The following is a 26010-nucleotide window of genomic DNA, read 5'->3' as shown; positions in this document are numbered from 1 at the left end:
GCTTTTAATCAAACAGTAATTGTGAAAATGATACATTGAATTAAAAAACTTCTCAAGTATTTGATTGCACAACTTTAGGTGTTTTAAATAGGTGGAAGTTACTTAAAGCTACTGAGGGACAAAGAGCTGAGCACTGGTTGCTATGCTGGTTGTTATGGTTTTTCCCGCCTTTTCTCCATGCGAACGGGGGACGAGCAATCCTTTTTTTTAATTGTATTTGTTTAAATGCAGATTTTGCTTTTTATAAAACGGTAACAACTTGAGGTGCATTAAATAGTTGGAAGTTTCTTAATATAAAAAAAATATAGCTACAGAGGGACAGAACCGGTTGCTATGGTTATTCCCGCCTTTTCTTTGTGAGACTTTGGGAGGGGCAATCATTTTATGTAAATTTTGCTTTTAAACAAACAGTAACTCTGTGAAAACAGTGAGTTCTGTCAGAATTATGTTGCACAAACGTTTGGAGATCATGGCTGTAAAACTTTACATGTTTTATGTAGAAGACGTGATTATTTAAAGAGAATTTATGATTTTTAAAATCTTTTCTGATCAACCCTAGTTATGTTTTTAAAGACCTGCACTATTGGCTACCCATTACTGCAGGTCAAGGGTTAAATGAAAGGTCTGGGTTTGGACCTTATTGGTGTCTTTTGGTTGTCCTCCAGGTTGAGAAACATCCGGTACACCTTCAACACCCTGCTGGTGGTCTTCATCTGGCGGGTGTTCATCGCCCGCTCCCAGATGGCCAGAAACATCTGGTACTTTGTGGTCAGCCTCTGTTTCAAGTTCCTCTCCTACTTCCGTGCTTCCAGCACCTTAACCAACTGAGTCTTCCTCACAGCCTTGAGCCGGAGACAGGCAGCCTTCGCCTTCAGCTGTCAGCGGTAAAACAACAAAAAAAACAAAACAAAAAAAAGTCACCTTAAACTCAGACGTTCCTGACGTGGACAAACAGGGCTCTCTACACGGACGTCTGCGGCTGATAGAAGGAAAATAACGAGGTCTATTTGCTATGTAGTTACTGGTTGAGTTGGGGAAACTTGACATTCCCGGTCAGAAAAACCCTGTCCTGCAAAGAAAGTGTTGTCTTTTTATTTTCTACCTAATGTTTCCTTCAAAGTGGCCAATTATATATGCAACGATACGCCTTCTGTGTGACTTCCCACTTCTTTCCCTGACCTCCTGCCTTGTCACAGCTCTGTTTTCCATACTTGAATTGCATCATTGCAGCAGAGGTGGACGAACTCTACGTAGTTATTTTTATTTTATTTTGTTTTATTCTCGAATATGTCTTGCATTATGTGCATCTACTGCCTTTTTAAGATGACAGTTCAGACGATTTGCCCACGCGACATCAGAACGCTGAGACAACTTAGGCTGGCTTCTGGCTAATTTACGACCGGGATGTCTTTGAATGCTCATCTACTTTGTTTGTACAGCTGTTTGTACTGAACTGGGTTTACTACTTTTACATCTTTATACTTGCACCAAAAAAGCAAGTCTGATTGTGTGTTAGACCTCAGCAGTGTGGTTTATATAAATAATAGTACATCAGAGTGGAGTTTATTTATATAGTGTAGCATAAACTGTAGATGGTTCTTTAAAATGGTCCTAATCAGGGTTTTGAGAGGACAACCTCTAAAATTTTAAAATAAAGTGCAGTGGATCCCCGGTGTCCCGTTAAAAAACACCCAGCTACCGACTTTAACAGCTAAAAACACAAAATATATCTTAATTTGCATTGATATACACGGTGGAAACTGTTTTAGCGTTACCGTAAAAGCTAACATCTACACTCTTCCATATCTCCACTCATGTCCGTTGGCGGCGCTGATCGGACAAACAAAATGGCGACATCTGAACAGCGTCTATTTGATGATCGATGTTTTGCTTTACGATACAGAAGCTCAGTGACGGGAAGCTTAAAAATGGAGGTTGAAATGCAGAGTATTCAAATTTAGCAGAAAGAATGCACTATCTTGTTTGTTCTGGCTACAAACAGAATGCTAGCTAGCTAGCACAATCTAGCACTACATTGTATAGGTTAACCTTGCCAAGTTCCTGCTTGGCAATCAGTCTAGGTAAAAATATTGATTCATCGATGCTTTGCAGTTCATTTTTCCAATTAAATATAATTTTGGAAAAGCCTGTGAATCAATTGGATATAAACAACGTCAACATTTAGTGACAACAATGTCACTAAATCAGCTCAGTGTCGTATAAAACAGTTCTTCATCTTAAGTTTATTTCCAAATATTGGTCGGCCTTAAATTGTACGTATTAAATAACCTAAATCAGCCAATCACAAACTATATCAGCTGTTCAGATGCACAGATGTTTCCCCCGAAACACAGCTCACCACTCCTGTTCGTCTGAAGCTAAAATGGCCGCTGATCAAATTACGTCATTTCTGTGCCATCACCACCAATGAAAACTGGTGGCGCTCCTATATTAGCTGCTTCACAAACGACACCATTTGCACTCCGTCGAGGTATTTTAGGGGCATTTTCTTTCAAACAAATTAGATTTACTTGGAAGATTCGAGAAGATTCATGTTCCGAAGAAAAATCTACGAAAACCGAATTGCGAACAAGCGGAGGTCCACTGCACTGGGGATGAATGAAGAATTATGATGCATCTAATGCTAAAGAACTCAAAGCAGTTTTAAAATGTATTTGTCCAATATCAGTCATATAATTTATTGGGGTGTGGGAAGTGTTAAGTGAACGTGTCAGAGTGAAATCAATTAGCAACAGTTGTGTTTCTCTGAAAAAACACACTTTGAAGGAGTCCGAGTACACAACCATGAGGGGCGCCACATCTGACAGAATGGAGAATCGCTGCTAATTAAGGTTGGCGTGGTTGGTATCCAGTTTTATAAGAAGAAAACTTTAGCTTACCAAAAACTTGTATTTGTTGAATCATTGCTGTATTCACAGGACCACAGAGCTTCCCTCTAACTACAAGAAGTATTTAACGTAAAGTCTGAGGAGAACTGGGTGGGCGGTGTTGTCTACTTTCAAACTGAATGAGATTTTATGGGAGAAAAAGGGAAGAAACTAAATGTTTATGCAAAACTCTGGTTTTGTTGTGTGTCTGCGTCGTTTTGTGCTTGGACTGCGAGATGAATCGGTTTTGTCAGGTTGTCCCCAAAGAGCTACAGGGCTATCTTCATGCTGTCATCCATGTTTGTCCGTTTGGTAACAGCACTGTCTTTGTTCACTCAAAATGCGACGCCGGCGCAAATGGCAACACATAACCGAGAACATCTTATTCTCACTGGTGTCATTTTTGCAAATTGTGTGACCACCTGTGTTCCCCGCTCTTACGAGATTCAGTCTGCTTGGCAAAACTGAAATAAAGAGGATAAAAAGCGCATCTGTGCTGCTGTCTGTTTCACAAATGTGGATTTTGTTTCTTTTTCAGATATCCTCCTGCTGGTTGATACTTTACGTTTTAAGGGATTATCTCAATTTTTAAAAAACGATAGATTTTCTTTGTTTGCATTATTTTAATCTATTAAATAACAAATCATAAGACATCATTTTAAGCAATTAAAACTCAAATTTACAGCCACTAAAAACACTATTAATGCAGTTACCGGGGGAATATTTAACCTACAGTGCAGTGAAGGAGATGAATTTTACTGAAACAAACATCTTCCAGAGATGATCGTCTTTAGATCACAGTGAGACTAGAGCGGAGCGTTTCCCACCAGAAGAGGAGTTTGGTGATTGTTCAGGTTATTCAGCTGCAGCTCCTGCAACAGATTCAGTGTTTAAAGCATTTAAACGCTTCCATCGATGGGTGTGTTTATGTCCAGAACCGAATCCACCGGACTCACCTGTCTGGGTCTGTAGGCGCCGAGTCTAAAGCGACAGCAGACGATGTCGAAGCAGAACCCGACCAGGCTGTGAAGCATGCCTTCAAGCAGGAAGACGGTTTTAAATATAACGGAGTATTTTTAACATGCATGCAGGAATTGTGGGTGATTATTCAAATACTGATGAGTTTGCTGGCAGCTAGAACATTAAATGGTTTTGATTTGATTGGATGCTAAAGGAAACATGGAACCAGTGGTCCAAAAGTTCAGCCTGAGGAATTCAAGATAAATACAAATCAGCAATTCAGAAGTAACGAGAATTGTTCATGTTAAAACTTGATAAGTTCAATTCTGGAATAAATGTCAGGCAAATATAATAAAGATCAGACAGAAACCACGGATGGATGGATGAATGTTTGGTTGGATGGGTGGACAGATGGATGAACGAATGGATGTTTGGATGGATGATCAACGGACAAATGGATGGATGTTTGGATGGATGGATGGATGGACAGACAGACGCATGGAGGTCCTGCTGTGTGGCTGGACAGAGTGTGGTCCTCCCAGGCTGCCGTAGCTGGTAAACATGGCCGCCGACTCGCCTGTGGTGGAGAAGATTCCCCCGACGATGCCGCAGAGCCGCACCAGGAAGCGTCCCAGCGCCATGTGCTGCTCGCTCACCGTCACCATCAGGGAGCTGGTGTCGTACTTCACGAAGATCCCCGAGACGCCATGGCTGCCCGCCGCATGGTTGATCACCCGCTCCTCACACACACACACACACACACACACACAAAGTTAGCACACCCACTCAAGTTCACCTGAAGCAGTCGGGCCTGGCCACTCACTCGCTCCGTCACGGAGAACTGGTGTGTGTCTGCGGAGATCAGGTGTGTGTTCAGCTTGGTGGGAACCACTGTGATGAAGTACTGGTACATCTGGTTATCTGCAGACAGGAGAAAAACAGACACAAAACACTTTTTTACTTATTTAAATTAAAAACTGCATTTTACACTATAAAAACATAAAATCTTACCAAGTATTTTTGGTCTAGTTTCTATGGCAAATATCTTCATAAACTAGAAATAATACAAAACTAACTTACAATTAACTTTTCAGCAAGATATAGGAGCTTCTTTTAAGTAAATAATTCCTTAATATTTATTTTGAAAACCAATACTTCCACTGGTAGATCGTCACTTTTAACAAGATATTTTCCCCAGGCTATAAGTGAAAAGTTTTTAATTTTAGTAGTTCTTGAATATTGATGAAAAGTAACAGTTTCATTGGCAGATTTTTTTCACTTATGGAAAAAATGTTGTCTTATCTCTGAAAATATTTGTAAGAGTAACTTGTACTTTTTATCAGTATCCAAAAATTATTATCCTAAAATAAGCTCCAATATAAGTTACATGCAAGTAACTTTTGTTTTATTTCACGTGTACCAAGATATTTACAGTAGAAACTAGACCATAAATCTTAATATTTTACTTTTGCACTATATGCATTTTTGTACTTCCACTTGGGTCTCGGAAAAAGAAAAACAAAACTTTATATATTTTGGTGTCTGAAAAATTTCAAAAACATCCCGAATGTTGATTCACAAATGAGCAGAAACTGACATTGACCTAGTAACCCCAGGGAAGCCTAGCCTGTTACCTAGCAACCATGGTAGAGTTCCACCCGTTACCTAGCAACCCAAACCGAGTTCCAGCACGCTTGCTCAAAATAGGCAGAACTGACGAGAATAATTTTGTACAAAAAAGGTATACTGCATAGACGTCTTGTCATCTGTTCGGTTGATAAGACAAAAGGCGCCATGTTGTCTTTTAGATTGAATAAACTTACTGTTGTAGGTGATTTTCTCGGTGCCGTCCAGAGGATTGATTATGCCTGGAACCTCTTCGCCGAAAGATAAATGGTCAATTCGATGGGAGAAGTTGTATGCTACAGAGAGACGAGGAGACAAAAGTTGATCTCTGTTAGTAAACTGCAAAAAGACAACGTTTTCAGTGCAAATATCTCACTACACTTAAAATGAAGCAAAAATAGCTTAGAAGTAACTTTTTAGCAATTTATGGGAGCTTGTTTTAAGTCAATTATTTCTTAGTACTGATTTTTAAAAAGTGCTAGTTTGAAGTGAAATAAACCTGCCAGTGGAACAAGACATATTAAATTACAATATGGGAAAAATGCCCTGTTCCACTGGCAGATTATTAAAAATATTTTCTGTCATTTCTAAAGTTTTTCATTAGACAAAATCCATTAAAATTGGACCTGGTAGAGAGGACAATTCTTACCCTCATGACTCACAAAAGCAGCGATGTGAGCATGGCCCTGCGGATGGTGAATCGGCCTAAAAAATACAAAACGTTAGTCAGGAGGTTAACCTGACGTGTGTTTTTCTAACATTTTTGGAAATATATCAATTTAAACAGTACAAAAAAGTCAAGGTAATGTAAATCTAACTAAATGTTTTCCTTACAATGTCATAAATAAATAAACCGTGCAAAGTGAAAACACACCAGTAAATCCACCCAAGAATTAAGAAAGAATCCAACTAAGTTTGTTTTTTTTTTTCTAGTGTAAATATGTTACTGCACTGAAAACAAAAAAAACAAACAGATAACTTTTCACCAAGATATATGAGCTTGTTTTAGGTTAATAATTATTGAATATTGATAAAAACTATGAGTTATATTGGCATAAGAGATTTGACAGTGTAACTAGTATTTTTATTAGTATTCAATAATTGACTTAAGACAAGCTCATGTCTTGGTGAAAAGTTTTTGTCTTAGTTCAAGTGAACTAAAATATTTCCACAAGAAACTAACAAAATACTTAAGATTTTATGTTTCTACAGTGTAAAGTTTTCCAGTACTCCCACTTGCGTTTCTACTGCTTCTAAAAATGGCCCAAAAAACCACAAAAAAAATAAGTTTTTGGCAAGTTTAGAATTTTTGGTGTCAGAAAATTTTCAAAAACCTCCCGAACTTTGAGTCATAAATCAGCAGCCTGTTACCTAGCACCCCAAGTAGAACTCAGCCCGTTGCCTAGCAACCCTAGCAGAGTCCCAACACATTTGCTCAGCCAGTTATTAGTAAGTTAATTCTGTCTTCTTTCATCTCACCTTAAAAATGCTAAAACCAGCTACCAGGGTGTTTAATATTTATACACTTCTGCACATTTTTGTTGTTAAAATGGACCAAAATCATTTTCTTTTCCAAAGATGACATTAAAAATATCAAACAAATTGATATCTAAACATCATTTTCTGCATATTTCCTTACTTCCCTACTGTGATGTGTAGGTTTCCTGCCACCTTATTGACGTAAGCGTGTCCGTGAATCCTGCAGCCGTTGAGTGGCTCGTTGGGAGCGTCCTCCCTGAAACCCAGACCACACGTCAAACGTTTTCGCTGAGTCGTGCTTTACCAGCTGCCTGGTCTGAATGGAGACGAACCGAGGCGGCAGAGCGGTGGGCGCTCCCTTCAGCAGCGTTTTGTACAGAACCTCCTGCACAGCGTGCTCCTCCCTCAGCCTGCTCTGAAGGAGACGCAGCGTCCTGAAGGACAACAACAAGCAGAAAAACTGCCATAAATTACCATCTAATCCTTAAAACATAACGCTGAACACTGACATTAAACTTCTCTTACCTTTGCCACAGCCTCTGTTGTGGGGATAATTCAAAAATAACCTGATTAAAAGCACAAAGATGAGGTGAGCAAAACATTTTAATGATTTCTTTCATCCACTCAATTTTCTGACTGATCTAAGGAGCTGGAGCTGAAATTTTAACTTTTTGGTCAAAAGTAATAAAAACATGTTTAAATACATGTTTATTTTAAACAAACCGCATGTTTAAATCTAGGAAGGGATATTATTGTCACTTGGAGGAACTGAATGTGTGTAACTGGATGTTTTCTGGTGGGTTTGTTTTTATATTACAACAGGATCAAGTCAAAAATGAATTGTTAGGAAAAAGTAAATATTTTATTCAGTGACTAAAGTTGAATTATTAATAAGAAAGTGGAAATAATGTCTTGAGGAAAATGTTGACTGCTGAAATGATGTTTCTAAGCTAAAAGAAAAAAATCTTTAATTTTATTCTAAAGTATGAAGTTGCTTTGTTTACACAATTCATGGTTTTTACAGTCAGGTAATTTTGACTTATTTTGTTTTCATTTAGTTTTTATCTTAAATATATAAGCAACAACAACTAAAAAAACTTCACTCATTTTGTTTCTCAGTCACAAATTTCTTTCCTTTTTTATATTCTAAAGGTCTTGCTATATCGAGTTGCTTTTTACCATGTTAATTATTGTTGTTAATGTGTTGCCATATAATTAATTTCCTTTTCTTCCTTAATTTGTTTCATGAATATTTGAATTAAATTTCTTGGATTGTTGTCAGGTTTTTTCTCTCTTTGATTCCTTGAGTCTGAGTTCAGATTCCTTTGGGTTAATTGGTTTCCTCGTTAAGTTTTCCTGCTACTCTCCATCCCACAGCTGTTCCACGTCTCCTTTAATTAGCTCATCTGGTTCTTTACAACCTGATCCAGTATTTAAGCTCCTGATTTCTAATTTTTTTCCTTGTTTATTTTGAATTTAAGTTTTATTTTCCCTGGAAAAACAGAGATTGGTATAAGTCAGGAGTGTCCAAAGTGAGGCCCATGGGCCATTTGTGGCCCTTGAAATGATTTTTCTTTGGCCCATGACCACAAGTAAAGAATAGCAAAACTGAAAACAATTGATTTCAACAGTCTAATACCCTTTTCTTATTTTTGATTTATAGATTTCATAAAAATGTTGTTTATTGACAACCAAACAGGTGAACTCACAGGTTCGTACTGCAGGCCGTTGGATGTGATCATTGTTTCTGCCAGATCCAAGATGTCTGCTCCCACATCTGCAATAAAAACAGAAATAAATCCTGAGTTAACACATTTAAACACATTTAAACAGTTTAATGAAGAAAGTCAGCTACTCACGCTGGCATTTCATTGCTACTGTGACGTCCACGTTTATTCTTAGCTTACTGCGGTCAAGAAAAAGACGTATTTAGCTTTATATCGCTCGGTTTAACATTTTTTACGTTAAAAATCTTAAAAGTTGACAATACATTTGAAAATTTGACAGTGTGTTATTGACTAGGCTATTTACAATACTGAAACACCAATGATAGTCTTTAAAAAAGGCAAACAAAATGAAATATGATTAAAATATATATATATTACCTAAGGTGGACGATCTATAATTCTGCTTTCATTTTTAATTATGTCACTTGTGGTCCTCCATTAAAAAAGTAAAATAAATATAATTCCTTGGAGACATGTTTTAGAAAAATATGCAGAGAAGACTCTGCTGCTTTGGTTCTTATCATGCTTTAAGTATAACAAAGATATATAAAAAAAGCTTTTGCTTCTAAGTACTTTGTTTCTGTCAACACTTTGTGATTTTCTGATTGACAAGTACTTAAAAATTGTTTATTTCTGTACCGTTTTGTCTTGTATTTTTTTTCACTAATGTTTCAGCTTTTTTTTTTCTTTGGAGAGGCTGAAATTGACTGAAAAATACATAAATAAACTTTATTTTTCTGCCAGGCTTAACTTCCTAAACCTGGCGGAGGAGTAAGTTAAGCCTGGTGGCCCGCCAGACTTATAACACTTTGGGAGAAATCCTGTATTGTAGCAAATCTCAATGCAGCGAGCTAACGTATCGATAAATGCTAACCTGGAAAAATCTTTGTCAACTTCATAATCATACTTCATCCAAGTGTCTCGGTACACAAAGAACTCCAAGATGGCCAGAACCGCAATGGCGCTGAACGCTATGATAGACACTGCGGAGGAGACAGATGGAGTGGTTACTCTTGGTTTGTGTTTCTGGTGCCGGTTCTGTTTGGTTTCAGGGTTCTGGTCCCACCTGTACCCCCGGATGCAGACGTTTCTATGTAGCTGTCGGCCACTTTGGGGAAGGCGTCCAGCTCCTTCACCAGACTCAGGGCTTTCCTTCTGGACAGACGCCTCATCTTAGCGGTCAGGACGGCTTTCCAAATCCTCCAAACACAAAATATTTTTAAAACTAATCTACATCGTCATTTAAAGCTGCAGTCTGTAACTTTTATAAGAATATTTTGCTACATATTATTTGAAACTGTCAGTATGTCGTGACAATACATGGGACAGATAAAATGCAATAAAATCGCCTGCTCAAAGTGACAATGCAAAACAACCAATCAGATCCAAGAGGCGGGTCTTAGTGCTGTCAATCACTTTCTCTGCTACCCTGTAGTTAGCAGAGCCTGTTGTGAATGCTAAGACTAGTTAGCATAACCACAACTGAGAGTAAATAAACCGGTTTCCTGTAACTGTAAATCCTTTCTCCGCTATTAGCACATTTAGCAGAGCGTACATGAGGATGATTGTGAGCACTGGCTCTGATTGGTTATTTTTGGTCAGTAGCAGTGCATTTTTAGCAATAGTAGCTCTGGGAGAAAGTGGGAGATATTAGTCCCTTATCACAGATTATTTTTGTATATTATTAATATGAATAATATATAATTTATTTTTTATTAGTTTACATTGTTTAATTTAATTGATTTGTAATAAATTTTTATTAAATAACTGTTGCACTTTTTATATTAATATTTCTGTACTTATTCTCATTTATGGCAGTCTTTTACCTCCTTAAAAACTTAAGCAAAGTTGGGGGGGGGGGGGATTCTATATTCTGACATTTTTCTATTTCAAATACCTTTTACTCACACTTCTGCAGACTAAATGCAACATATTAAAATAATTTTAGCAAACATTTGGTGGAATATTTATTTCGCGTACATATGTTTTATTTTAGTACTTTATTTAAAAATAATAATTAAAAAATTAATTATTTAACCATTAAGAGTAATCAACCGAGGTTTTATGAAGCTATTAATAAAAAGTACTTCATTTGTTTATAGAGTCTCAATAATAGTTATTAAACATTAATTATACCATTTTTAATTGTGTCTGGACGTCATAATGACAGGAAGACGACAAAAAAATTACAAAAAGAAGCTAAAATTGCTGGTTTGTTAAAGGAGCAGACTAGTATTCAGGGTGGAGATGTACATAAAAGTGACCGTTAACGGTCCTTTTCACACGTAAACGGCCTTCGCTGATGTGACGTCGCTGTTTTTTAATCATCTTACCTGTTTTGTCATCCGGTCGGTCTTAAAATCAGCCCTCGGTTTCCGTGGCGACCAGCAGGGTTACAGTTGCAACGACATTTGGTTGTTTTAAACGCAACATATCGAATGATGCTAAACCGCGAGAGGCGGGTCGCCTTCGTCTGTTACACCGTTACGTGATGACGTAAACTGGTGCTGCGTAGAGCGTGCTCGGACTTGTAAACAGTAGTATACAATATCACCAGCAGAGGGCGCCTAAACACCAAAATCTATAATATTTTTTGGTTTGTGAAACAAAAAATTTTGTTTTTGAATTTTTATATATATATATATATGACATGCTTATAAAAATTATAATATTAGACAAATAGGACCTAAATAAATCCAAACAGAAGATAATTTGATTTGTTAAAGGGGAAGGGAAAAAATCTAAATCTTTACTTTTTGTCTATTTTCTAGTCCAAATACCTTAGTTACGACAGAGTAAATAAGCAAAAAAATGTAAAAAAAATTAATTATGAGAATAAAGTTATAAAATTCCCAGAATAAAGTCAAAGCACTACGATGATAAAGTGGTAATAATATGATAATAAAGTCTTACATTACCACAATAAAGTTGTAATATTATGACTTCATTCTCATAAGTACTAGTTATAGTGAAATATTCTGCCAAAGGAACTAATATTATAACTTACAAATAAGGAAAATGTGGTATTAAATTAAATAATATGCCAATAATATTTTTCAAAATCAAAATTAACAAATTATTGACTTAAAACGCTAAATGAGGTACTGCAAACAAAAGACGTTTTTATCTGATAAGACTCTGTGCAAAAATACAAAATCTTACTAAGTATTTTTTGGAGCTTTTACTGGTGCAAATATCTTATGAGACTTTAAAAACAACAAAACTAATTTACAAGACTTTTTAGCAACAGATAGGAGGTTGTTTAAAGTCAACAGTTTCTATAGATTTTTAAACACATATTAGTTCCACTGGCAGATTATTTCACTTATAACTTGCACTTCAATATTAAGGAATTATTGCTCCTTTATCTTGCTAAAAAAAATCTACTTGCAAGTTAGTTTTGTTTCTTTTCAAGTGTGGCAAGATATTTGCACCAGAAGTAAAGCAAAAATACTTTGTTTTTGCAGTGTGTTAACTGATTTAATGCTATTTTCCTAATCCAAACTTATATGATATTTTCTTTGCAGTTCACAGTATGAGTGTGTTGCACTTTGTTCCTTCAAAACATTGTCAAATCAGTTCAAATTAACTGATATCTACTTCCGCTAAGTGCAGCCAACTGCTAGCAGCTCTGAGAACTGCTTGCATCCATAAAGTCAACAAACTGCAGATGAGTCTGCATGCATCTTCAGTGGACGCAGTGGAGCTGCGATGCAGAAGCAGCACAGATGGATGTGAGGGGGGATGGGTGCTGTCAGCTCTCGGATCAGGCTGTGGGTCGGTGGTCCCATTGCTATTCAGCACGCAGGCACGTAGGGCATGTCAGACATCCTCCGCTGAGACACGCTGAGCGTCTGCGTTGTGTTTTTATTTATTTATTTATTTTTTTAAGCTCCTCTGAGCTGCTCAGGCTGAAAATGGATGCTGTTATGTGTGCAGCCATGCAAATATTCAGCGCTGGAATGAGTCAGAGAAACAGCTTTTGTTTGCTTGGCGAGATGACTGCATGTTTATAGGTTACTGATAAATAACTGCTGATTATGCATAATGGGATTCAGTTTTATTTTATTCTAATAAGCCTAATTGATTATGGGTCTACATTATTTAGATTAACTTCTAATTGTATTTAAAATTTACATTTTATTGATAGGTGATTTATGCATTTGGATTCGGACACCTAAATCAAGTGACATAAACTGATTAATTCAATTTAATGTAATCTATTTCTTAATATGCCTGAGTTGTTTTTTTTAATTAATTATTTTTTTTATTATTATTTTTTATTTTATTTTTATTTTACAAGTAACTGAGTTAATAAAAATGTTTATGTTATCGATAGGTAAGTTATGAACATTTGTATTCAGGTTTCTAAATAAAATGAATTAATCTGATTAATTAATTTTATTTTTATTTTTTATTTTAATACACCCAGCTGAGTAATTGAGTTAATAAAATTAGAATTTTATCGATAGTTAATTTATGCACATTTGGATTTCAGTACCTAAAAGTGAAATAACCAGATTAATTTAATTACATTTATTTTTATTTTATTTCAATAAACCTAAGTGAGTACCTGCGTCAATAAAATTAAAATGCTATTGCTAGGTAAATTATGAACATTTGAATTCAGGCACCTAAATAAAGTGACATATTATTATAGTTCTAATTTGATTAAATTACATTTATTTTTATTTTATTGTACCTAACTGAATATGAAGCTGAATGATTCTGATTAACTAATTTTATTTAAAACATTTTAAAACGTTTTGTTATAAAGAAGATATGATTTTATAGGAAAAAAAGACAATAAATAATGAAAAATATATGCACATTGACTCAATACACAAAAATCTACACTAAGTTATACAACATTGAACTAAAACTCGACAAAAATTCACAATGAGATTTGGGTTTTGTTTTACATTTCTCTGTCCTGGGGCTCACTAATCCCTGCTTGTACTATACAATATTATATAAGGCTGATAGTCATGATTTTACTTTTCAATATTTAGTAAAAAAAATAATAATAATAATTCAGGAAAATAAACCTCAGTTTGTTCTTGAGAAGAAAAATCATGACACAGTTTTATTATGTCATCCCTTTCTTTTTGGAAAAACCTATTGTTTGTGTGCCTACACAGACAGATGGAAATGAATAATTTGGAAACTGACGTCAGAGATGGGCTTCAATAGAACGGAGGATCTCGTAACGGGTCGGGAATATGGCAAGACAATATATCATACAATAATTAAAGGGGGTGGGGCTAATGACGTCACAAGATCCCCCCCCCCCCACACACACACACACACACACAAGTCTGTTGATTACATTGACTTAAAACATTTATTAGTAGGTTAGTAGACACACCTACAATATATATTTTAGTGAGACAAACGGTATTATTGTGATGTTATTTTCTATCTACTGAACCTGTTTTTCCATTTGGAGGTTAAGAAGATACAGTAAATGGAAAATATAGATATACCTGTGGTAGTTTTATTAGCTTTGCATGGAAAACATATACATTAGGAAAATGTTTCTACCTACATTTGTAATTTTTACATTTTGCTCATAAGTTTGTTTATTTTTATATTTGTCTCACGATTTTGAAATATTAAATCAAATGTTCAGATCAGATATTCGGTGCTTTTACAGGAGTAAACATATGTTAAAGAAGTACTACTTTAAATGTTTTATAATTTTTGGACACGCTACCCGCCTCAGAATATATGTTACAACGCTCTGCCATACAGCTTTGTCCTCGGCTTCATCCGGATGCCCCGTTATCACCTCGGGTGTTTCCGGATGTTTAAATTCTCACCTCGGGTGTTTCCGGACTGTGGGTTAAATCCCCGCCCGCTTCATTCCTGCGTTGTTTGGGGACAGTAGGAAGATGGCGGCGGCCCCGCTGTACTGTGTCTGCCGGCAGCCCTACGATGTGAGCCGGTTTATGATCGAATGCGACATCTGTAAGGACTGGTTTCACGGCAGGTAGGTTGTTTGGGAGGTCTTTAACGGACGCGGCTCGGTGAAGGCGACAAACACTGGTTGTTTAGTTAATAAAGCCGACGGTTTCTCCGAGCGGTGTTGACTGGTGGCTAAGTTAGCTTGCTAACACTAGCGGTGGGCGACGGGGGTTTTAAATCGTCTATTGACGCGACTTGACGAGCGAAAGTGGGGCTGCGATGTCTTCCACATCGTTTTGAGCTTAAATAGGTTTTCTGCTGGACACATTAAATCACCCGACGTGAACCTGGGGGTCTTAAATCCCCCTCGCAGTTGACGTTATCGAGTTAAATACTTATTTTGAGTGTGAATGTTAGAAGGAGACAGCGCTGTGTCAGTCAGCCAGATCAAAAGCTTAGTTCAGTGATCGGAACATACAAAGCCTGCGTGTTTTCTCTTCATAACAATATTACAATTCACTGAGATTTATAGGATACAGTGTTAGAAAACTCACTGCGTAGCTTCAGTCTGTGTGACCTGATTGTGAAACGTGAACTCAACCTTTAGAGTTTACTTTAAACTTAATTAGATTCACCTCACTCCGTAGTTTGTGTTTGTTTGGAAACACTCTGTAGGGTTTTTGTTTACTTTACAAACACTTCTAGAGTTGTTTTGATTTTCAAGAAAAAAATACATATTTTCACATAATGTTTTTAACTAATTTGTTAGAGCCCAACGGGCTTGTTATGATTGGGCTTTTTGATTGACAGCTGGAGAAATTTAAATCCCTCTTTCAAGCGGAGGAGCCACATGGCAGGAGCCCCCTAGCGGCTGACAGCGGGATAATTTAAAGGAACCAAAGCATGTAGTTGTCCTCAGGTTACTTCTTTGTCCTACTTTCCACTTTCCTTTTTGATTTACTGTTCTCATTATGATCTCAAGTGAGTTACTGTTGCGTGAGATTGTCATATGATTCATATCGTGTGGGTGTTTGTTGCATGAATTTATTGTTGTGTAATATGACCCAATCATCTGCACGCTTGGTATCCAACATTTTACAAGTTAGTCTGATACCATGAGCAACTTTGGAGGTTTAAAATGTAACATTTTATGGCATAAGAAGACGTACTTGCTTGCTTAGTTGTACAGAATGTTTGGCTGTAGCTAACGATTATTTTAGTAATTGGTTATTCAAATGATTAATTGATTAGTCGGATAAAAAACTGGCACATTCTGCAGATTTTTCAGGTAATTATGTGAGCTTATTTCATACAATATTAAAAATACGTAAGAAAATAAGCATTTTATTGCCTAAAATGCAATAAGTGAACGCTTGATAATTTGTAGATTGACTAATTTTTGATTTAACTGATTCATAATTGGATAGCAAAAGATGCTTAATAGGAGATTTTTGTTTTTGTCAGGTGAAGCTAAACTATGCCACTCTATTAGTTCTGGGTAGAACATATTTTTTTAATCTTAAATGGAAAATTCATATTTTTATAAAGTTTTACTTAATTACTGCTCTCAGTGTGGTGTTCTTTCCCTAGTACTAAGTTAGTTGATGATTTAAGTAATGTATTAACCACTATTAACCATTTCAGCTTTAACAGGGTGTAGATAAAAGTAGCAAATCAGGTTGAAGCAGTCAGTCTGATTTTCAGCAAGTCTTTTTTTTTTGTTTGTATCCTCCAGTTAATAACTAATTGATTACTAAATTGTTTGACAATTACTTCAGTAAAACGATTAATCACGATTAATCGTTTAGATCTAACAGGGTGTAGTTAAAAGTAGTAGTCCAGGATGTAGTAGTTGTCCTTAACTATTCCTAACGGACCAGGGAGTTGGGTATCCCTGACAAACTCAGTTTTGTTTGGATCAGGGCTGTCGTCATAGATTTTATTCACTTTCTGCAGTCCTCACTTTTTATCTCCGTGGCCCAGAGGCTGACCTAGACCATGTATTGACTCAGCCTGTGTGGGTGCATCTCCACAGCAACTGTTTATGAATACAACAATCTGTTTCTGCTCATGCTGAAATGACGGAAGCCGTTGCGTAACCAACCATCGGGTGTCCTGCCAGAAACTTGGCTGTCACAATTCGTGGCTCTCCAGAGCCAGAAAACACTCACTGTGTGTGTCATGTGCCAACACGAAGGAAGGAACAAATGGTCCAGGTTCCCCCATTGATGACTAATGGACACAAACGCACAGGGCGCACCTCCAAAAGCGGCCGCTTTTTCCAACCTCTTTCCCACGAGCCTGGCCAGAAGGAAGGGGGATATTCTCTGGCAAGTCGATTGAGTGGAAATGAGAGGAACTCAGACTCCCAAATGCTCGTTTCTCCGCTTGTTGGCTTGGTTTGTGTTTGTGTGTGTGGGGGGAACGTTGTCTTTCTCCCTCGGTTGCCGAAGTGTTCCCTGTTTTCTATCGCTTGGGTCTTTTGGTATCCAAGTTCTGGGGTTTATCAGTGCCAGACGAGTGAACGGCAACGTCACCAGGCAACAGAGAAGTGTGTATTCACCTCGATGCCCCCGTCCAGTATTTTCTCAGCACCAATATCTGGGTAGCTGCAAGTTTTGTTTGGAATTATTTCTATTTGCCATGAAACCTTAGGTTTTAGCAAGGAGATGGAAACAATTATTTGTTGAAGAAATGTTTTCCAGTAGCTCACCTTTTGACCCTTCTGCTGCTTCTCTGTGTGCTCTTGCTGTTACGACTGGTTGTATTGCTCTAAAAACCCATTTTTGTCTATTTATTTTCACATTTTGTCACCTTGCATACCACAAGCTTCAATGTGCTTACAGTGATTTTATCTCGTAGACCAACACCATGTAGAGCAAAGTTATAAAAAATACCTTCATAAATAATATGAAAAGTGCTGCAAGCATATTTCTTTAGCTCCTAAATAAAATCCAGTGCGACAACTTGCCTTCAAAAGTTACCTAAACAGTAGATATCCCTAGAGTTGTCATAAAGACGGCCATAATTTTAAACAAGAAGCTTTTCTTGGATGACTGCAAACCTACTGAGACATGTACATCCAATTAATCAGAGAAACAATGCAGAGATTTGCTTTTCTACAAATAGGAATGGGCAGAAATGTCAAAACCTTGGCAGGCAGCTGCAGCAAAACCTAGTTTGAAGTATTTACTGTCCTGTAAAATCCCAATGAATACCATCGATGTTTGTGGATGTATTGTGATAAAGAGTGGAAAATTATGACCGCTTTGATTGGGTTTGAGGTTTTGAAAATGTTATTGTTTTGAAAATCTAGACTTTTAATTTTTATATCACTAATGCACTCCTTGGGTTTCCATTGTGATGGGTGATGTCAGCTCGCCAATGGCCGCCATCTTGCTTTTCATATTTTACTTATTTGGACTTTGAAGTCAGGTCAACTCTACAGAATATTAGGGCCAATATTATGAGAATAAGGTCATAGTATTACAAGAATAAAGTTGTAATGTTACAGAAATAAAGTTGTAAAGTTACTGGGATAAAGTCGTAAGGTTATTGTAGTAAAGTGGTGAAGTTACCCGAGTAACGTCGTAATGTTTCCAGAATAGAGTCACTAAGTTGTAAAATTACCTGAATAAAGACGTACTTTTATGAAAACTCCAACACGTAAAATAACACAATTTAATGAAGAACATTATCTCTTAAAGTTATACTTTGGTATACGTTTTACAGTTAATACTTAATACCTAATAGAAATTCGTAAACTTTTAACACATCGACAACAAATTGAGCAGCAAGACTTTGAATTATGAAGTCCATTATGAAGAAAGAAACACTTCAAATCCTAATGACTCTAGAAGCTTTTCTCATTAAAGCAACTTTTTTCTCGTAATGTTAAGACGTTGTGGTAAAATTGCGTGTTTTGTAACAACATCCTCGTAATTAAACAAAACGCCTCGTAGTCTGGCCCTAATACTCCATCGTCCAACTCACTGAGGGTGGACTGAAATAAAAGCCACTCTGCAAATCCTTAGCAGGTCAAGTCAGATCCCAGTGTTGATTTCAGGCCCTCCCATTGTCTGATTTCCTGACGGTGGGGGTGACGATAGATCGGCAGTCCGTGATGGGACAGAGGGAGGTGATTGATGGGAGCTCTGGGGAGCCAAGTTCAATGGACGATCCGTCACTGTCCAACAGAGTGTGAGCGCACTAAAGAGAGACGGATTGCCTCAGCCGAGGGCCTTCTTCGTGTTTACCCAAAGTCTAAGTGGATGTATAGATGAAAGAAGAGATATTGCTGTCCCTGATGGAGATGTTCAGATCGTAGGTGTCTGATAAGTTAAAGAGAGTTCCTGTTTATATTCATTGGGAAGTTGAGTCTAGGAACCATGGAAACGACATTCGGTTAAGCTTAATCGATGTTAATAGACTCAAAAGCTCACATATTGATTATTAGTCAACCAAATTTACGATGTCTGGGGATCCCTCAGAAGTCTTAAATTTGTGTATCTAAAATTAAGGCATTAAAATACCTTAAATTAATTGGAAAACAATGAGTTGGCCTTAAATATCCAAATCCCACGGCTTAAATTTAGTGTTGTCTGGACTATTTATAATGCCATATTGTATGTAGTTTTCTGTTTTCTTGTGGGAGTATACCGTCGTGTGCAGACATCTTCACTGCATTCTGTGACTCAGAAGCTAGCAGCTAGTTGGCTTGTGCTAACTAGCTGCTAATGTATTCTTGCTAACTAAGACTCTAGCTATCCCAGATCTTAAATTTTGTTGTGGCAGGACTATTTAATTTCATATTCTATGTAATTTTCTATTTTTTTGTGGGACTTTGAGTCGCACACAGATATCTTCATTGCGATCTGTGAAAACAACATGGTTGCAACTACCCGTACCTAGCTGCTAATAGAGAAGCTGTAAAACAAGATGGCCGCACTTGGCGCATTGACATCTCTCTGAACAATGGCTGAGCAGTTTTATAGATTTTATTGATTAATCAAATTTTTGGATTCTGAATACTTAATTTTTGGAAAATTAAGTCCCACCAATCCAATCCTTGTTTTTTGGGCTTTTTTGTTTTGTTTTTTGGACTTTGAATTCAGGTCAATCCTACGACAAAATATTAAGGTTAGTCTAAGGTTGTTTTTTTTTTTTTTTTAACATGAATAAAGTAATGATGTTACAAGAATACAGTGGTAGTAATAGGACAGTAAAGTAGCAAATTTAGGAGCATGAAGTAGTAATTTTATAAGAATGCCAACATGGAAAATAAATTAATAATCTCATTAAAACCTTTTTCTCAGATTTATAAGACGTCCTGGTAAAATTGCATCTTTATTCTGCTAATATTATTACTATATTCTCATAGTTAAACATAAATTATTGTAGCCTGGCCCTAATACTCTTTTGTCCAACTCCCTGAAGGGGTGACTGAAATAAAAGCTACTTTTTTTGAAAATATTTTGTCATTTATTTCTTAGGAAAAAATTTAATGAAAATCGGATCTGGTAGGAATAAAATTGGATATGTTATTTTTAAGCCATATCGTCCAGCCAGTGCAAATCCAGATTTTCCAAAAAATTTAATCTTCACAAACCAAAAAAATAATTTTGATTAATCGCCCATCATTATGTTAAATAGTTTGGAAACTAGTCGCTATTTATTTACTTACCATCTCATGTAAACAGGATTGTAAAAGCCACCAGATGAGTTTGTTTTTGGACTCAGGAGGGTTGAGTGTGCGGGACACGCCATGTCGAAGAAGTGTGTGAAAACAGAGCTGCAGTAGCCTTAAGGCCAATTAAGTTGTTAAGCTCCTCCTGGCTCCCCGACGCACTATAAACAACAAAGTGAGACTTTTTGCTCACTGCAGACTCCCCAACGCCGTCTAGCTTTTTAAAAAACTCGACGGCGTTCAAGAAGATCCATCTTGGAAGATCCAAGATGGATCTTCATTCATCTTGGATGCTTATTGCTGTTAAAATCCACAGTGCTTTGCAAACCCTTCATTCTGCTATTTTTCCAATTTTAGTTAGACTAAATACACAAAATAGTACACAATTGTAGCATAAGAGGAAACATTTTTGCAACTAATAATTATTCTAATAATCAGTTAATTGCTAGAATAATTAATTAACCAAATAAAAAATGGCACATTCTGCTGGTTTTTCATAAAACTTTTTATATATTCCTTTTTATGTAACAAAATAAACATTTTATTGCCTAAAATGCAACAGCATATCATTCCTTTAGTGAACACTTGATCATTTGTTGATTGATTGGTTAATTTTGGGTTAACTGGTTAATAATTGGTTAGAAAAAGATGTTTTAATAGGAGATTTTGGCTTTTACAGAATTTGATTGAGATGAAGCTGAAACTATTGCATGTTAGGAGTTCTGGGTAGAATATATTTGCGAAGGCTTTTCTTTTGTATTCAATCCAAACTGTAAATTTTTTTGTACAGTTTTGTCTTAGTTACTGCTCTGAGTGTGTTGTTCTTTCTGCAAATGGCTTTTTTGAGTCTATGTGTACTCCAGTTAAGGATTTATCAATTACTAAATTAGTTGAGAATTATTCCACTAATCGATTAATCACAATTAATCTGATTAATCGTTTCACCCCAACAAAGATTACAAAAGCAAACCATGCTTTTTGGATTTCTATTTGTAAAGAATGGAAGAAGCAGGTTTTCTTGTGGTTTTCCCTGCTGAAGAAAAGCAACCCCACAGCATAATGCTGCCACCCCCATGTTTAATGATGGACAATATGTTTTAAATCTAATAATTTTTTATGTGGGCCACCTGATAGTCTGGTGGATTCAGTTCAATTGGGGACCAAAGTTGCAACGTTATTTACATTTTCAGCTGCTGCGGTTTGCTTTTACCTAACCCTTTGGAAAATGCTGTTCCCCTCCTCGCCTGTGGTGGTGCTGCACCACAGGCGAGTGAAGGAAATGACACCAAAACCTCAAGACACTGAGTGCAACTTCATTCTTCACAAAATGTAAACACAAATGGAGTGGTGTCAGATTTTAGTGACTGTGGGATTTCTCTTTTGTTTTTGGTAACAAAACGCTGTATTTACCCAGAATGCCTTGTACTGTCGTCCACTTCCTGCTTTAGAGCGCTTTACATTTAAACTGTATCAGATTTCACTTAAAGCAAACCAAAGCCGAGGTTTTCAGGCAGAAAAGTCCAAAAACAAACAACCTAACTCTCTTTGGACTGTCTAGGTTAACAAGGTTTAATTTTAGCAGACTAAACAGGGCTGGTGTGAAATCACCCTTAAACTTTCTCTTTCCACAACGTTTTCTCTTCCTCTTACATGCCGAATTTACTCAGTAATGTTCTCTAACGAACCTCTTAGACATCAACAGAACTTAAGCTATGCAGAGAGTAACTCTATGTACGAATATTACATAAAATCCTTAAAGAAAACACAGAATTTTATATCTTAACGTGACTGAAAGTGAGACTTCCAGTGCTGTCTGTAGGTAGCAGCTTGCCAGGTGTGTTTAACTGCCCTCATCTCCTTTCCATCACCACCCATTAGGGCTGTGCCAGCTCCCTAATGTGGGCGTGTCGCCGTTCCATGCAGAGCGGTTATTTAGAGCTTAAAATAATGGCGGCGCCCGCCTCCAGCCTTTGTGTTTCCGCGCTGATCTGTGGGGACAATGAACCCCTGATGGAGCGCCGACTAATGAATAAGCCCTCTCAGTCACACAGGAAGGAGGCCCTTGATGAGAGGAAGCGGAGGGAAGAGCGTGTGTGTTAGCCAAACACACACACACACACATGTTTTGTTTTATCTATAGGAGTCAGATTAGCTATACACTGTGTGAAGCTTCTGGTTTTCTACCAACTGTCTAATTTTCTACCTCATAAAATCCTTGAAAATGCTTCAATTTTCAGTTATTTCAATTTTAATCATTCTGATGTCTGATTAAAAGCCTTAGTTTCGGAAATATTCTTTAGAGTTGAAACCAGTAAGTATGTTGTAATAAGCAATAAATCAATTACAAACTCAAATGAGCTCGATAGTTTCCATTCGCATGATTGTTTTTTTTCTCTTTTCTCTCTGGTTCTACCAAAAACCGGATGATAAAAAGTCTTCAGTCTGGTGTTTTGGTCTCAACCAGCTGTTTTTATGAAGAGTAATTTTGGTTACAGAGGCTTCAAAGTCCATTTTATTTGTTATTTTGTTTATTTTAGATATTTAAAACATATTCTATAGTACTTACTCCAGAAACTTTAGTAAGCGATGGTGCAGTCATCCAGCAACTTACCGTGTTTTTGAGATTAAAAAAGTTTAAAATTGACAGGAAATTTAAAAATATCACAAGATAATTATGTATAAAAGTACCTAAACACCAACTATAAAAGCTTAAAAAAGCAAAAGAAAAAAAATTTCAATAAATATAACAAGCAAATAAAGCCTGGCAGGAGCAAGTAAAGCCTGGTGGCCCGCCAGGCTTGTAACTTTGTTCCATTTCCAGTGTTAAATGTTCATAAGAAATGAAAGTTTTTTTGTATGAATTTAAAATTATTCCTTTACAATTGTTACATGAAAATGTCTCAAAAATAACAATATTATCATAACTTCTTAAATAATTTATCATCCAAGATTTATCATGTCAGATCGAACAACCAGATATTTTCATATACTTAATAAAAACAGAAATGTTTTTATCCCGCTGTCTGAAGTTAAATCAGACTAACCTGTTCTTCTTGTATTTTAATTAGAATTACCAAAATTATTTGCATTTGCTAAATGCCAGAAAATTTAGCAAGAGCATTTTAGAGATTTTTTTTGTATGTTTTTAAACACTTAATTTCATTATGATATAATTTGTTTACATTGTTTAATCCAAAGAATATTTATTACTCATAATGCTCAATGATTTATATTTTATATATTAAAGTTATTGAAGTTGGAGGAATTGTTTTGTTCACATGAGACATTTTAAATCATAAAATTTAGTTATATTTTAAACAATACTGCAAATTGAAACTGTTTTGTTTGTTTGTTTGTTTTAGTTAATTTGTATTGTTTCCAGCTAGAAAATGCTTGAAAAGTTGGGAACGTGTGCAAACCGTGCAGCTCATTACACTCGTATCTTATCTTTGCACTGATTGCTTTTCCGGTGCATGAGGTCAACTTTGGTCGCAGTGATGCAATACGTCATCAAACCCTGAGCAAAACAGGAAGTACTTCCCTTACTGTCGATGATTCCTGCAGCTTGCATGGTAGTTGCTGCTTAAGCTGAGTCAGGCAGGCATTTATGGCGCAGAGTGTTTATTTCCTAATGTGTTACATAAAGGAAAGAACAAAATGGTGCTTTCCTCGCATATCTGAGCCGACCTGGCTGCATGAAGCCGTTACTCATGCCACAGTCAGCAGAGATTCCTGAGACATGAGCTGTTCAGTGCTGCTGTTGCTCAAAGCAAAGACATTTTCCCTGTTTTGTTTTTTACCAAATGTGTCCCATAAAGAAGCTAAAACTGATTAAGAAACATCTAGGGAGGCATTTAATTTATCATTTGTTGTGAAAAATTTATTGTGATAAGAATTATTGATAAATTTCACAACAAAACTGACTTAAGTGTTTCTTTTTTTTACTATTTTCTTTGTCGTTTTTGCTTCATTTTCGTTAGTAAATATCAGTACATTTGAAAAATTATTAAATGAAGTTACTGTCATAAATAAGAGATGCACCAATCTGACTTCAATATTTGATATTGAAAAAAATCTGAATTGGGTATTGGGGACCTAATTCTATGCTTTGTACTTTGATTGATGTTATTTTATATTTAAGTTCCTAATTTTACTTTCTGAGCCATTTGAAAGAAGATTTGTCGCAGTTTATTTTTACATGTTCGACCAAAGTAGTCAGCCTATCGTTTCTGTCAGTTTTAGTTTCTTTATTATTATAAAAATGCAACAACAAAAGCCACCAAGTTGAAGAAAAATATTAATTCCCACCAGAACATCCACACAGCCAAAAAATATTAATCCTGCAACTTTTTGGGAGAAATTTGCTACAAATCAGTAATTTTGAACCACAACAAACAGTGAAACACATGAGAACATCCAGGATGGACTGACTGTTGGTTTAGTAGCCCTCACCCTGCCTGATTAAAACCTTTTGCTGTCAATGTTAGGTGAGCAGAGGGGCTCTATGTGGTAACTGAGCGAGAGGAAGCCGCTGTTGACTTCCTGTTGGTGCAGCAAAGTCATTTGGGCCAGTACCAGCTTGTTTCTTCCTGATTAAGTACTGGCTCTTTGGTTTTATTAACGTTACAGTTTCCTGCAGGTTATGGTTGAGTTAATTTCAGCTCCAGGCTTTAAAAAATTTTTTTTTTTACTTTGAAGCAGCGAAATGATGCGACTGTTACTATTACCCATGGCCTTGTTGGTTCTCAATCAAAAAGTTGAATGTATTGTTCAGAATTTTATTCGATAGACCGACTAGAAATAGCTGTAAGGTGGGAAAAAATTACATTTCTTTACAAATATAAATCTGAAAGGTGTGTTTTATTCTGTGGAATAAAACAATTTGAATATTTTATAGAGAAAGGGAAAAAGTCAGGCTTTGAAATTTAGTAAACAAGACAGTTTATTTTTATTTGTACTGTAAAGGTGATTTGTTCATGACTGCTGTGTGGATTTTGTCCTGGTTTGTGTTGGTTTTCCCCCTGAATTGCGGTTTCAATGTGAGAAAACATTAAATGTTTTTTTGCAAAGCGGCTTAGCAGGAAAACCAAACATGGAGGTGTAGTTAAACCTTCACTTCCTAACTTCTCGTCTTCAGACTGTTGTGGTTAAAAAGACTTTTGAAATGTGAAAAAAATGCCTAAATAAAATAAAAAGGACGGGTTATTGATGTATGAAAGTTTTTTTAAAAGCTAAATAAGAAAATGAGGGGGGGAAAGTGCTGCTGATGTATAAGAAGCTTTCCAAAAATGGGAAAAAATAAAATAAAAAAAAGTAAATAAAGAAGGGTTTGCTGATGCATGAGAACATTTTAGTTTTTAGAAAACTTCTCATACATCAATAACCCATCCTTTTTATTTAATTTAGTATTTGTTTCGCATTTTAAAAGTCTTTAACTCGTACATTACAAACTCTTGTTTTTATTTAGTTTCATTTTTTTATTTTTGAAAAAAATCTACTCATATATCAAAAAACCCTGATTTTTATTTTGTACTTTTTTACATTTTTAACTTCCCATACATCACCAAAGTCTATACATAATATATTTTGGAAACTCTTTTCTTTCACTAATTTATTTAATTAAATTTTTTTTAAAGGTTTTTGTTGGCTCTTATCACTTGACAGCCAATTAAATTTTTTTACATCTTATTCATCACCAATACTTCCTCTTACTTATGTATTTTTATATATCTACTTT

General features: G+C 36.1%; 3 protein-coding genes across 6 annotated transcripts in view; 2 read left to right on the top strand and 1 right to left on the bottom strand.

Moving 5' to 3' along the window:
• Positions 1–3376, top strand: part of LOC102229254 (fatty acyl-CoA reductase 1-like) — a 46880-nt gene extending 43504 nt beyond the window's left edge. The window contains exon 12 of the mRNA XM_005806895.3: positions 666–3376. Within this exon, the coding sequence (XP_005806952.1) occupies positions 666–828 (163 nt within the window). The 3' untranslated portion in view covers positions 829–3376. The remainder of the gene's footprint in view (positions 1–665) is intronic.
• On the bottom strand, positions 787–20351 carry LOC102228993 (endoplasmic reticulum-Golgi intermediate compartment protein 2-like). Of its 4 annotated transcripts, XR_002754274.1 has the most exons (15): positions 20271–20351; positions 9747–9880; positions 9555–9663; positions 8813–8859; positions 8663–8730; positions 7479–7519; positions 7286–7387; positions 7114–7209; positions 6124–6179; positions 5672–5770; positions 4672–4769; positions 4426–4588; positions 3845–3924; positions 3622–3760; positions 787–875 (listed from the first exon to the last, which is right to left on the bottom strand). XR_002754274.1 is itself a non-coding variant. In XM_023350500.1 (14 exons), exons 1-14 carry the CDS (start codon positions 20276–20278, stop codon positions 3695–3697), a joined length of 1167 nt encoding a protein of 388 aa, XP_023206268.1. In that variant the 5' UTR covers positions 20279–20351; the 3' UTR covers positions 849–3694. The 4 variants fall into 4 exon arrangements, 3 of the variants coding, with proteins under 3 accessions (XP_023206268.1, XP_023206269.1, XP_005806951.1); XM_023350500.1 differs by having other exon boundaries at positions 849–3760; XM_023350501.1 differs by lacking the exon at positions 787–875 and having other exon boundaries at positions 1198–3760; positions 7479–7492.
• kdm7a (lysine demethylase 7A) overlaps positions 14566–26010 on the top strand; it is a 32471-nt gene continuing 21026 nt past the window's right edge. Inside the window, exon 1 of the mRNA XM_023350499.1 lies at positions 14566–14672. Coding sequence (XP_023206267.1) covers positions 14575–14672 — 98 coding nt within the window. The 5' untranslated portion in view covers positions 14566–14574. The remainder of the gene's footprint in view (positions 14673–26010) is intronic.

This window comes from Xiphophorus maculatus, chromosome 17 (genome assembly GCF_002775205.1).
Source record: "Xiphophorus maculatus strain JP 163 A chromosome 17, X_maculatus-5.0-male, whole genome shotgun sequence".
Lineage (NCBI taxonomy): Eukaryota > Metazoa > Chordata > Actinopteri > Cyprinodontiformes > Poeciliidae > Xiphophorus > Xiphophorus maculatus.
The sequence above is the reverse complement of the archived record's forward strand: the minus strand, read 5'-3'. Positions and strand labels throughout refer to the sequence as shown.